Source organism: Lipophrys pholis (genome assembly GCF_963383615.2).
Source record: "Lipophrys pholis genome assembly, chromosome: 21".
Taxonomy (NCBI): Eukaryota; Metazoa; Chordata; class Actinopteri; order Blenniiformes; family Blenniidae; genus Lipophrys; species Lipophrys pholis.
This window is the reverse complement of record NC_137649.1, coordinates 22,801,415-22,814,700: the sequence shown is the minus strand read 5'-3', so window position 1 is coordinate 22,814,700 and position 13,286 is coordinate 22,801,415. Positions and strand designations below refer to the sequence as shown.

The following is a 13,286-nucleotide window of genomic DNA, read 5'->3' as shown; positions in this document are numbered from 1 at the left end:
ATTAATTCCCATCCTCGGTATGTTGGCGCTCCGAGTATTACAAGCTCAGTGATTTAAATATCTGGAGCAGAAAAGTTTGTCGATGAGCTCTTGATTTGTTTGCATCATCGTCACCCAGAATGAGAGCAGGTTTTTGACACAGGGTCTCAGGTAGAAGTGAATCATGAGCGGCTCCGACTTGGCGCTCTATTAAGTGTTGTACCGTGAAGTCTGTCAGATATTCCACCAGCCAAAGCCCTGCGAGGCGAGTCACTGCTCTCTCCTCGTACTTCCTCGCGTCTCCCGCCTGCGCTTGCACCGTCCTCTAATCCGACGTAGTGAGATAGGTAATCTGCTGAGCAGCCCTGGCCCAGTCACTGAGATTGGATAGCTTAATGCTCTAAGGAGCTGAACTTTGCTCCCGACAACATTACAGCCGTCTGACAGGTCACGATTCTTCTTCCTGCTTTCGACGCAGGGACATGAAAACATGCTGGAGTGGGAGATGGTAAGAGATTCTTAAAGTCAGATTATACTCTTCATCCACTCTGCATTATTGTTTCCTGGGTCTGTGAAGTTTGGTTAAAGGTTGAAGACATACGAAGAACTGTTGATTTCTGTTTGTAGACCTGAGCTTCATTTTTAAAGTAAATATGTTCTAATGTCTGTTATTAGGGACATTTGGGAATATTGTCATTTTTCTCCACACTTGAATTATTTAAAAAAGGAACCATCAGTTGCTTTATAGACAGATGTGCAGGAAGTTTTCCTCTGCTTGGCCCCAGAAGCCACAGCGGAGGACTGATGACGACATTGATACTCGGCAGCGAAGAAGCACTTTTACTATTCTTGTTTTGTTGGGGAGTTATTTAAAACCTGCTGCAGTTGGATGTGTGACGTTTGTCGGGGATTACGTGAACCAGCTGCGTCACGTTTGTCAGGATTAATTGATTTATCGAAATGGTTTATCTTATCAGCAAGTGAGCGCCACCTGCAGTCCGTTTAGTTTTATTTACCATGCCGCATTGAGATTCCCTTTAAACGAAAAGCACCCAAGTCACAAGTCCTTTTGTTTCACACCCTGAGCTTAGCAATCGATTGAATCTGTATTAATGTTCAGTATTGAGTCAGAGGGTGAATTGTTCTTGAATATTATATAGACCAAATCTATTTTAGTTCAGGGAGCCACATTTTATTTTGAGTGCACCAGGCTGGTAAGATGCAGAATAATGATTTTTGGATACGTGATGAAAACGTCTATATTTAAAAAAAAACCAACCAAAAACTAATATTTATGACCGAAAATGACTACGATCTCAACATTAAGCCAATTTTAATGAAACCTTCAGGTGTGAAATATAGCTGCTGCATGGCTTTGAGATTAATGCAAGTTTTCTAGCTTTCATGGCAGCATCACCGATATCTCAGCTCGGATCTCAGTGTTGCATCATTACTCTTAAGAAATTTGTTTAAAAAAAAAAAGTTTTATTAGAAATTTTTCCAGTTTTGCTTGGTGGTTTGGCCGGATTGGAGCCTCTTGCAGGCCAGTTTTAGCCCACCGGCCTTACGTTTGTCATCCCTGATCCAGGATCTCCAGAAGGTTAAAGGCATTTGGAGTTTCCAGATTTAATGTGAATATCTGAACAGTGTCTCCAAGTTATCACAAACACTCTCCAAAGACAAAGACGAGCTCTACGGAAGCACCACCCTGAAACCCGAGCTATGATATCAGCATGAAGTGAACTACCTCATTCCTAGAAACTTGCCTCAGCCCCAAATCTACGAATTTGTAAAAAAAAAAGTCATTTTCTGTAATTTATTTGGTCGTAATGGTTTAGTTTTGTTAAAATAAAGACATTTTCATCACGTATCGTCTGCACCACAGTCAGGAAAACCTTCAACATGTACATTTAAGGGTTATCATGGCGCTATTTTACATGTCAAGCATCCTCAAGATGATCTAAAGCATCAAGAGCCAGCATATCATGAGAGACAATGAACGTCTCTCCATTGCTGGTTGCTTCGTCTCTCTACAGAAACAGCTCGTTGCTTCTCAAGTCGATTGTGTCGACCAATTTACTGCAGAGAACAGTTTTTAATGAGCTTGAAATAGCGGCCGATGGTTAACACACCGAACAACGCGTGCACCGTCTGATAAAGAGTGTGATGGGTGCGGCGTACGTGTGGTCACACTTGCAGAATGTTGAGCGTAGAGGTTTTCACACTCTGAAGGGTACGAAAAGAATTTTGTTATGTTTTTGGTCCGTTCTTCATTTACTCGTTTTCCCTTCCTCACTTCCATTGAAACAACAGCGGCCGTACAAAAGTCGGTTTCTTCGCGTTTTTTTTTTTTTTTTGCTCTTAGGCCCGCGGAGGAGCCAGACCATTTAGGACTTCAAAAACAAGCAGTAAAATCTTCAAATCTATTCTAAAACTCGCAGGCAACCAGTGGAGAGCGGAAAGGATCGGGGAGATGTGGTCTCTCCTTGTCTGTGTGTGTGTCTGTGTGTGTGTCTGTGTGTGTGTCTGTGTCAAAAACCACTTTGGGGTTCCATTTACACACAAACAGCACTCGAAGCTGCTGAATACGCAACTTGTTGAGAACAAGGTGGAACTTTCCGAGAACGCTCCGACTCTGTGTCGACGGCGGCAGCGCAACTTTTTGAAAACGCTTTTATTTTAAAGTTGACAGTCACTTGTAACAGCAGTTCAACTTCATCTCTTTAGACTTTAGACTTTGCTTTATTTATCCCTTGGGACGACTCCGTCAGGGAAATTTGAGTTCCAGCAGCTTAATAGAAGAGGAGCCGCACACAGAGGATAACAAAGATGAGTTGCAGAAAAAAAAGGTAATTCACCTTAACTTAACTAAATGTAGAAGTAGCAAAAAGAATTAGACTCTTAGCAAAAAATAGTACTCAAAATATAAGATAATATAAACTCTTAACTAACCTTAACTTAGCTAGATATAGAAATGGCAAAAATAGTAAGTAAAACTCCTGCCAAGATCTCTCCATACGAATGTCCGTGTGCTTGTCGTTGTCAATGTTTACATGTGCAGTTTCATTACACAGCAGCACCCACTAGTGACCCAACATGAAAACTACATTGTTTTCAGCATTTCTGCCGTTTCCGTGGATACAGACATTGTTTTCAACACGTTGCTTTGTAAACGCTGAACTTCTCTGGAACAAAAATGCAAAAACCACTGCATTTTCACTGGAGACGTCATGTAAATGGGACCTTATATCATCCTTGCTTTCCTATTTTCACAACAATACTTACAAACATTAATGATATTTGAACATTGAGATATGGGTGAGGGGTAAGATAAAGTCAGTTTTGCTGCACACGCCCGAGCACGTTCCAGTTTGTTCTTTGTATTACACCCTTTGCAGACTCAAGTCGCACAAAGAGATTTTGAAATTCTGTCTTTATGTGAGTGTGTAAATAGATTTATGTCCCCACAGAAGGAATAAATACATCAACACCCACACTCGCTCACATGTAGGCACACAGCTGGACTTCCTCTGACAGTGGAAATGCAAAGTCAGCGTGCTTGAACCAGGAAAGGAACGCTGAACTGGGGTCATTGACCACTTTGAATAGACTTCTACTGTAGATCATTCTTAGGGTTTTGCTCAGCATGTTCAGCTCATTTAACTGCTTTTTCTTGGTGCATCTGAGTGATTCACATTCGACCTGGAGGCTTGCAGAAACTCGATTCAGATATGCGGGAAGGGAAGTTAGAGCTCCGTTCAAAATATTGTTAAAAGTGAGTTTCAGGATGAGAGACTGTGTCAGAATTGGACAAAATTAGACGGCAACACAGCGCAAGTTGCATTCGATTTAGCAGGATTGGCTTCACTGTCTGGCCACAGACATGTACCACAACATGGACTCGGATCACATCTTGTGGTACTCGCCAACAAGTTTTACATCTTTTTGTTTTTTCTCGTCTTAATCTCTTTCACAATGGAGATCTTAATCTCAGAAGAACTTCCTTGTCGAATGAATCGACACAAGAACACAACACAAACATTTGTTTCACGGAAAATTACAAGCTGTCTTCATCTTTTCTTTATTGTGTGGCTCGATTCAGTCAGCACTCGCTTGACATGGTTTAAGTATCTGATCTTTGTTTGTTTTCTGATAAAAGCTTTGTTGACCAGGGAGACCGTGTCTGTACGTCCAGACTGCTAGAAGACATCCTAAAGTCGTTGTACCTCCATTCACCACTCCTACCATGTCAACCGCATGTCAATTGTAGAATTGGTTTGTCCAAGGAGTGAACGAGACAAAGGTTAATAGCTTCTTTTTTTATATGCACACCTGGCTCACGTCCAACAGACGACACCTTTAATACATCGGTCACTCGTCGCCACATTATGGGAAAGAGCATTCATTCTTTTCTATAATCATCCAGACAGATGAGTCATGCATCACTTGTTCCATTTCTATACACACATGGTGCGTGTACGACCAGGGCCGTAGGATCTAGAATATCTAAAACCGTAATGGTGGGTGGTATAGGTGACTTGTTCTGGTCTTGTGTTGTATGTACTTGCACCACTTGATGGAATCATCCAATGGCTGAACCGGTCCAGCGGGGTGCTGAATCTGCATCCATGTGGACCTGCTGTGGATCTTAATGTGTTTATCTTGAGTATGTTCAATCCACAGGAAAACAATTAACACAAAGCCAATATTTGTGTTGGTATCTTCACCCTCGGAGATCCCATCATCACTTATTGAATGTGTGATGAAGTCTTTTTGTTGTTTTGTGGCTTTTTCCTGTTATGGCTTTTTGGTGCATTGTGGCTTATCACTGTTGTGTTGTAGCTTATCACTGTTGTGTTGTAGCTTTTGCTGTTACATTGTGGCTTATTACTGTTGTGTTGTGGCTTTTGGTGTTGCATTGTGGCTTATCACTGTTGCGTTGTGGCTTTTGCGGTCGCATTGTGCTGATGGCCATTCTGGGCCAATGTATAAAATGCTCCCCACAACAGAGTTTGTTCCTTCAAACCGTTTCTGGCCATTGTGAAGACACCCTGAAGGACCATATATTGCATCAGTAATTCATTAGACTGTCGTACATACTTACATCCTGCACTTACCAGTATAACCCTTGAATAAAAATACAATATTTGATCCGTCAGAATTTTACATCGAGAGTTGAGTCAGTACCATTTGTGAAGGACGATCGTAGTATTGAAGACCATCTGAACGCCTCCGCCAGAGGAGCATCACTGTTTCTCCAGCCAGTTTTAGTTTCTCCCACATGTGTGGATTTGTTTTGCTTTGAGATTAAATACTGTGGAAGACAGGTCCGACTCCTGCGGTGTGGACTTTGTCCTGTTGTCGGGGTCTTTCCTTGGCTCGGAGCAGCTGTTTTTCCAGCCCCGACTGAATCATTAGCGGTAGCTGCGTTTAGCATGAGTGGGCTGAAAGTAGTACAATGCTGCGTTGAGCCCTGATTGGGTTGCCATAGTTATGGTATATTTAGTGTCCCTTTCACTCACTAGGGCATCCTATTGTCACACGTTTCCCTTCCCCTTATGTAATGTGAAACTGCTGCAGCCTTCTTCACGTCCTTCCAAACATTGCCTGTATTGTTGCTATTGCGAATACATACTTCTATTCTTCTTTGTACCCATTGTTAAATATGGTAAATATGTAGTTTCCGTGTTAAATATGTAAAAAATTTAAAGTTTCTATAGTAAATGAGTCAAATATGTAAAGTTTTGTCCACTGCTCGTCCAGTTGCTCCTTGAACTTTCCAGTTGAACTCTGCTTTCTGTGTATTTTTTTTTATTTTTTATTTTTATAGGAGGTGAAGAAGGATTCCAAGGAGGTGAAAGAACCCAAGAGTGAGTCAAAAGAAGAGAACACTCATCCCCAGAGGAGGGAGAAGACTTCAGGGACCGTGGCAAACCTGGTTCAGAGGATGAGCACCATCGGCATTCCCACCGGCGGCTTCCACCCTCACCCGCCGGCAGCTTCCAAGAGTAAGAAGCTCCCTCTGTGTTGCTCCAGTAATGGCTGAATAGGATTCCACCAGACGATTCCTTGTTGAGATCTCACCGTGTAGCAGAGAAAGGACTGGATCACAATCTGTGTTGTTAAAAGTTTTTATTGAGCTGCATCCAGGGTTCCTTTTGTTGGCAGAATTTATCTAACCTTAGTAAAGTCTATCACAGTCATGAGGGGAAAATTAATAATCCTTTACAAACTGCCCATTCATAGAAGCCGTAAAATGACCCTTCATTAAAACCTTGATGCAGAAGCACGTACTATTATCCTTTTAATTAAATAAAATCTCATTCATTTCCTTTCGTCAGACTATCAGAGCAGTGTGATTGGCCCGTCCACAGGCGGCGTGTTTTCCACCACGGCGTCCAGCCGTCGACATCGTGCTCTGTGATGGAAAACCAACCAGTGAGAGTTTTGAAACCCAATAAGCAGAGTTTTTAGGCCATTTTAGTGACGTCGGTTCCTGATTTTTCGAGGCCCGACTGCCAGTGACTGAGCTTCTGTGGTTCCTCACTGCTTCCACTTTATTAAAGTACCATTTAGACCGAGGCTTGCTCAGGGGACACAAACATCCCAATATCGTCTAGAACTGGTAAAAATGTAAGCGTTTAAGTTTTTCTTCAGTTTGATGAGAATGTCTATAGTTTCACAAAACCAAACAATTCCTACAGAAATGTACTGCAATCTTTTTTCAGTTTCAGTTATTTTCCGTGATACCTACTGGTACAGAATACAGTGAAATGTCCAAATAAATGTTATGTTATGCATGTTTTAACACACTCACACCCACAGCATGTCTTTGAGGCTGATGCTGGTTTATCTTTCATTACAGCTCAGGGTTGTGTCGTGTTGCTACTCTTGTTTAAAAAAACAAAAATCAAAAGGCGCTTATTGATTTCTGGTCTGAAGACTATATACCGTGATTGTTTGTGGCGACCCATTAGCCACGAGATTACTAGCCACTGGCTAAAGCGGCAGGACTTCGTCTTTTGGTCCGGCCCGATCAATAATCGATAAGCTGTGTTTCTTCTTTACTTCCTCTCTGGTTCAGTGTTTGTTTCCAAACCAGCAGCAGGGCTTTTCCCTCTCCCGGTTGCTCCCTTTTTCTCGTTGAGCGAGGTGTGTCCTCGCTCTGCCACGTGAGGCGGGACCGTCGCTCTCACCTCCCACTCGCTGTGTTTACACCTATCCAAGTTACCACACACACCCCCCACCCCCACCCCACCCCTTCCCAACTGATTGCTTTTGACATTCCAGAGACAACCCCTTGGCATTTGATGAAAGCATAAACGCACACACATGGGACGAGGTTGACTAACCGGCTTTCATTCCCTCCCACAGAGCCCAAGAAGAGGCAGTGCAAAGCGCAGTTTGACTACCAGCCGGTGAACGAAGACGAGCTGGAGCTGAAAGTGGGAGACATCATAGACATTATCGAAGAGGTACCGTCGGCTCCTGTCATCTGTAAATGCTTTCAGCTCTTCTTTTGGTGTAGTGACAGATCACAAGGTTCCGTATTTCTGACAGCCCTTTTGAAACATGTTGACGTTTCTGTGACTTTGAAGTGACACGACAACGTTTTGGGCGGCGTGCTGCAGGTTTGATTTCCCCAGTGTGGATTTGTGTTAAAGATGGTGGCTGGTTGTAGAGCATGCAAGTCACAACAGGTTGATTTGAAAGGGACAAACCGTTAAGTACTGTGAGAGAAAAGGCCATGTGCTAGAAGTTGATCTTTAAGAATGATTTTTTTTATTTTAGCTTTTCAAAAAAATCTTTATTAGGAGGGAAGGCAGAACAATACAGTATCATCATTTCACATCCTCAAGTTAAATATGACTGTCCCTTTGAGATGCTTTGCTGCTAAACAAGTTAATAATAATTATTATTATAATAGTGATAATTTTATTAATATTATTATTAATAATAATAATAATGATAATTTTGAAGACAAAATTGTGAGTTAAACATTCCACTTCCTTCAGTCATTTTTATTTATATTTTTTGTGGCCCAAAAGAAAGATTGAAACAAACAACAATAAATTAACAGTAGAAGTACAAAAACCCACTAGAAATTATATTAAATAATTAAAATGGAAGTATATAATAATACTAATAATAAGACTGAATATAGATGATGTTTGTAGTTAGTTGAAGAACAGGCCTTATGTTGACGATACGCTTGTTTATATAGGTGCCATGTCGTGTTTTTAGCTCCATGGTGTTTCAGTGCAGCGTGAACGATCGCGGTGAAACAAGTTTCTCTTTCACAACTCGGCCCAACAAGTTCATACTTTTAGAATCAAATGGGACCAAATGTACCTGAATAATGTGTTTGCCTCTCGGCCCCAGGTCGAGGAAGGCTGGTGGAGCGGCAGCTTTAACGGCAAAACAGGACTATTCCCCTCCAACTTCGTCAAAGAGCTGGACGCCATGCCCGACGACGGCGAGCCCAACGAGGCGCCGGCAGAAGAGTCCGGTGAGACACGGGGGGGGACGCCGTCACAAGCACCGGTGTGCTGGGGAACGAGAAAGACCTGAGAGATGGAGAACAGGAATGTCATGTTGAGTTCGGCAGTTGGCGGCGTGATGGCAAAACAAAACTCCTGGCACAAGTTGTTCTGTTACTGAAAACAGTCCTCAGTCAATGTACACGAGATGTTACTTGGTTCTGCTTATGTGCTCTTTGCGTGGAATTTGCATTACTTTTGTTTCCAGTCTTGATTTGATTCGCAGGATACGCAGCAGCAGCAGCAGCAGCATAGCGTCATGTTAACACTGATGACCAGTGATGGATTTTACCTCGTTTAACGCAGATTGCATGTGAATTACAGGCGCATGGAGGCAATAACTAGCCTGCTTGTACGGTAGCGTATTCATTAGGGATGCACCGATGTCACTTTTTTAAAGGATGAGTACAAATACTAACCTTTACTACTTGCTGATACCACTCACTGATTCGAGTACTTAATAAATACCATTAAGCTTTGTTAGAGCCTGATGTGTAACAACGACCCAGATTGTTCTATAATAAAATGTAATAAATAATATAACAAAAGATGTTGAGCCCGAAATGTAAATAAAATAACAAGACCCCGAGCACAAAACGTTTAATATTACGTTATGGACCAGAAAAATAGTGATAGTGTAATCATTTTATTACATCATAAAGTGAGTTAATGGTTTATGGTTTGGACTTAAACTGCTTTCGTTTGAATAACACTGAAAGATTGAGAAAAGTTTGGACTATTTGTTTATATGTATGTCAATATACAGTTTATGCCCAAGTCGTATTTAGTCTTCTGTTCTCTAAACAATCAATTTCTCTAATCATCGGTATAAAATAATGTAAATGTAAACATATTAACATCACATTTACATTCTTGTTAAATCTTTTTACATTATTGACTTATTACATTTCAGGTTTTACTACATTTTATTTTATAACAATTTGGGTTGTTGCATGTCGGGCTCTAACAAGTCTATTTTATACTCCCTCCCTATGTGCAGGTTATGCGTTTCCACGATGCACCTCTCAACCTCCAGCAGCCCCGACGGCTCCAGAATACATCTTCAGTGCGTCTGTCCAAGCTCTGCCATATGTAGACCGTAGATTAGGGCGAGGCTCTGAGCTCGCCGTGTTCCGCCACTCGCTCCAGTTCGCTGTTATCAAGTGTATCAGTCATACTTTAGTCATGTTTAGTATGGAGCATCGCTGGTGTGTGAGCCCTGGAACTATATTCTAGGTGTGGATAACTTGACGCTCTGTCTCCATCTCCTCGCCAGACGGAAGTGCAGCGGAAGGCAGCGCCACCCCAACATCGCCTCCGCCCACCTCGGGAAACGGAGTCATCGCACAGCCCAAGAAGATCCGGGGCATCGGCTTCGGAGACATTTTCAAAGAGGGTTCGGTCAAACTAAAGGCCCGACTGCCCAGCCCCGAGACGGAGGAAAAGAAGGAGAAGGTCAGTGATCAACGACGCGGGATGGAAGGATTACACCACACACTTTGACATTTAAGAGAGCAGAAAGGTACAGTGGAGACCTGAAACTGGCCAATCGGGTAGAAGTGAACTTTTTAGGAGGAGGACTTAAAGACACAGAAACTAAAATTGCTTATTTCAGTTATTTTCAGAAAGATAAAGGGGCCAAGATTTTTTTAAGCACTGCATTGTAAACTGCTAGTTGAATAACAAAACGCCAAGGAAACATATTTCAGATCTTTACAATAAGACAGCCAATATCGGAGGAGGACTTGGAGACTAACTCAGTCGAAGTCACTGAAAACTGCTCCCATGTACATGGAAACGACACAAACGCTGCTCCAGCTCAGGCACACCACAGGAAAGAGTTCTTCTGCACACGCCTGTGTGGATGGACAATAACAACAACTTTATTGGCCGTCTCGCCATTATTAATGTTTATGGCAGATTGTTTTCTCCATCCACCTGTGGCCCAACATGAAAATTACACTGTTTTCAGCGTTTCTGCCCGTCTCCATGGAAACGGACATCGTTTTCAAACTGTTGACGTGTGAACGCAAAACTTTTCTGAAGCAAAAAAAAAAAATGCAAAAACGATCCGTTTTCACTTGAAACGTTAATCGTGGCCTCGGCCATCGTTGCACATGACGAAGATTCGTGTAAATATAATCAGGTTTTTTTTTTTTTTTTTTTTTTTTTTAATCAATATAAGATTAAAAAGTGGAGCAAGAAGCAGCAGAGAGACTTAAAGTTGAGTCAGCTGACGAACAATGAGTCAGTAACTTGGCAACTATTCGGAAAACATGTATGAATATGTAATCTGTTTTCCAGGTCCAGGACCAGTTATAAACTGTCACGGACTCCTAAAGAGGAGTTCATGCAGATTAGCTGTGTGTTCAGTTTTGACCTACTTTTTTTTTTTTTTTTTCTTCCCCAATGACATCTACTATTTATGTCCTCACTCCTGCTGCTCAGTCACGACCTTATATCGCTCCAGTCAGATATACTTATGAAGAATTGCAATGCTTTGCCATGGTGCAGTTTGGACTGATTGAAGAAGAACACATCACATGAAGTCACATTAATCACACTGATTGTGTTTATTTTCTGGGATGATTGAAGTTTTCTCCGGTTCAGACTGACTTTGATTGAAGTAATAGAATATGAGCAGTAACCACACATCTCTGTATCCTGTCGTGTGGCACGTCGGCCTGTGTGAAAACACCATTTGGTTACATTTTTAATGCTCGTGAATGCTTTTTTTAATAAATTTTTTTATTGGTTATATAAATGGAATCATGGGTAATGTAAGTTGACATTTATTCTCAAGAAAGCCGAGGGTTTTCACAATGAACACAAGTACCCATCTTCTGGAAGACTTGATTTTGAAAAGACGTTGCATATCTGGAATTTAATTCATTAATTTGTCTGTTTTTCTAGGGAATCAAAGTTTTACCAAAGTTGCTTTTCCTTTTTGAAACTAAACCCATCAGATTTTCTCTCTATTTGGTATTATTTCCTTCACTGTCACCTTCACATGTCAAGCATCTCGACAGCATGATGCTGCCACCACCATGCTTCATGGTCGTTTTTCCCACTTTTGAAGTAAACAAGGATTCTTTAAAATTATTGTCAATTACTGAAATTACATTGACCGTGATTCCATCCGTGAAAGTAGAAGACATCTATACTATTTGTTGTTGTTGTTGTTGTATGCAGGCCACTACGATAAACATCACACGAGTGGGGAGAACAACTTTGTATGGTCGTTGTAGGATACTTTCACACCTGCCATTTTAATGTCGACCACTTGACTTTCATGGCAGTACATTTGAGTCGAGGCCTCATCAGGACCTTCAGTCTCAATCTGTGTGATATTAAAGCAGGTGGCCATTGTTCCATGAGCATTACACATTTCATCAATTCAAATTAAGATTTGCTGCCTTAATTAATGTTTGATCCCTACATAAACTACCAACAACATAAGAACAGTGATGTAGATCAGTGATGTAGATCAGTGATGTAGATCAGTGCGAAGCCCTCTTGATTTTGATAGTTTTAAATTTGTTTATAGTTTTACCTTCTGTGACAAACCGAAGTTTAAACAGTTAACAATAATAGTGCATCTTTTATATAAAACTGCTGAAGAACAAATCAAACTACTTAAAAACGTCTCCGATGTACACAAAGGTAAGCAGCGGGAGGAAAAAAAAGGACTGCACGTCGGGCTTAAAGGGAAAGATGGATCGCTGAAATAGAAAAAGAGAGCGTACGAAGTCATTCAAGTTGAAATTGTGGTGGAAAAAAGTGATGAATGTAAAGTTTGAAGCAGCACCGGAACACGAAACACCCTGAGACGGTGTGCAAACCCAAAGAGTGTCCCCTTAGAAACTGGATTTCACACAAAGTGTGTTCGGAGGTTATTCAGCTTTTTTCCAAAGAGGGGGTCGTTCACAATGATAAAAATTTAGGTCCCTCAAGACAAAGGTTTGTTCACTGATATAGACGTGTTTAATTTAGGCCTTATAGAAAGTTGCAGCATAAAAAGCAATAAAACTATTTGCATAATGACTCCAAAGTGCACAATGAATTTGTCCCAACTTACGAAATTTCCTATTTGTTCTTCACCAATTGCGCCTCCTGGTCGTTATCAGCAGGTGTGAAAGTTTCCAGTAAAACTGTGGGAAAAGTCACAGTGAAGCTTGGAGCTCCGCTTTATGTAATAGCGGTGCAATATGTAATAATGTAATACGTGTTCAACCCATTATGTAATGACGCCGCATTTTGTATTCAAATTCATGAATGGATTTTCTAATAAACTCTGTTTTCATTTTGTAATAACTTGTTCCATGTTGCAACAGTTATTACAAAATGTTGGTTAAAATGATTAAATGCACTCACTGGTTTCTTTTCTTCAAGAAAAAAAGACATGGCCGGTGGAAATACTGATTTGTTGTACTTTAAAAATCTACCAGTCACGATGGCAGCTGATCTAAAAAGTCAGACCTGATTTTAAATCTTGCGTTCAAATTATTACATTTTCTTGAAAATAAAAGTGGAACACTTTGCAAAATGTAACAAGTTATTTAAAAAATGCGGCACTATTACATAATGAGTTGAACATTTATTACATTATTACATATTGCACCGTTATTACATAATGCAGCGCTACAAACTGGATATGAAAATCTCTTCTTCTACTGTTCTGACGTATGTAGCACAGGTTCTTCTGTGGCAGATGTCAACTAATGTAGTGTAACCGAAGTGCTCGGTTAGATTAGTGCAGTTCACCAT

The 13,286-nt window shown here is 41.0% G+C and overlaps 1 protein-coding gene across 3 annotated transcripts in view; it reads left to right on the top strand.

The window, feature by feature from the left end:
• The window catches only part of cd2ap (CD2-associated protein), a 63,001-nt gene that overhangs the window by 18,715 nt on the left and 31,000 nt on the right, over positions 1 to 13,286 (top strand). For all 3 annotated transcript variants that reach the window (XM_080490883.1, XM_080490882.1, XM_080490884.1), the window contains exons 3-6: positions 5,810 to 5,987; positions 7,354 to 7,454; positions 8,362 to 8,488; positions 9,796 to 9,974. In XM_080490883.1, the coding sequence (XP_080347009.1) occupies positions 5,810 to 5,987; positions 7,354 to 7,454; positions 8,362 to 8,488; positions 9,796 to 9,974 (585 nt within the window). The remainder of the gene's footprint in view (positions 1 to 5,809; positions 5,988 to 7,353; positions 7,455 to 8,361; positions 8,489 to 9,795; positions 9,975 to 13,286) is intronic.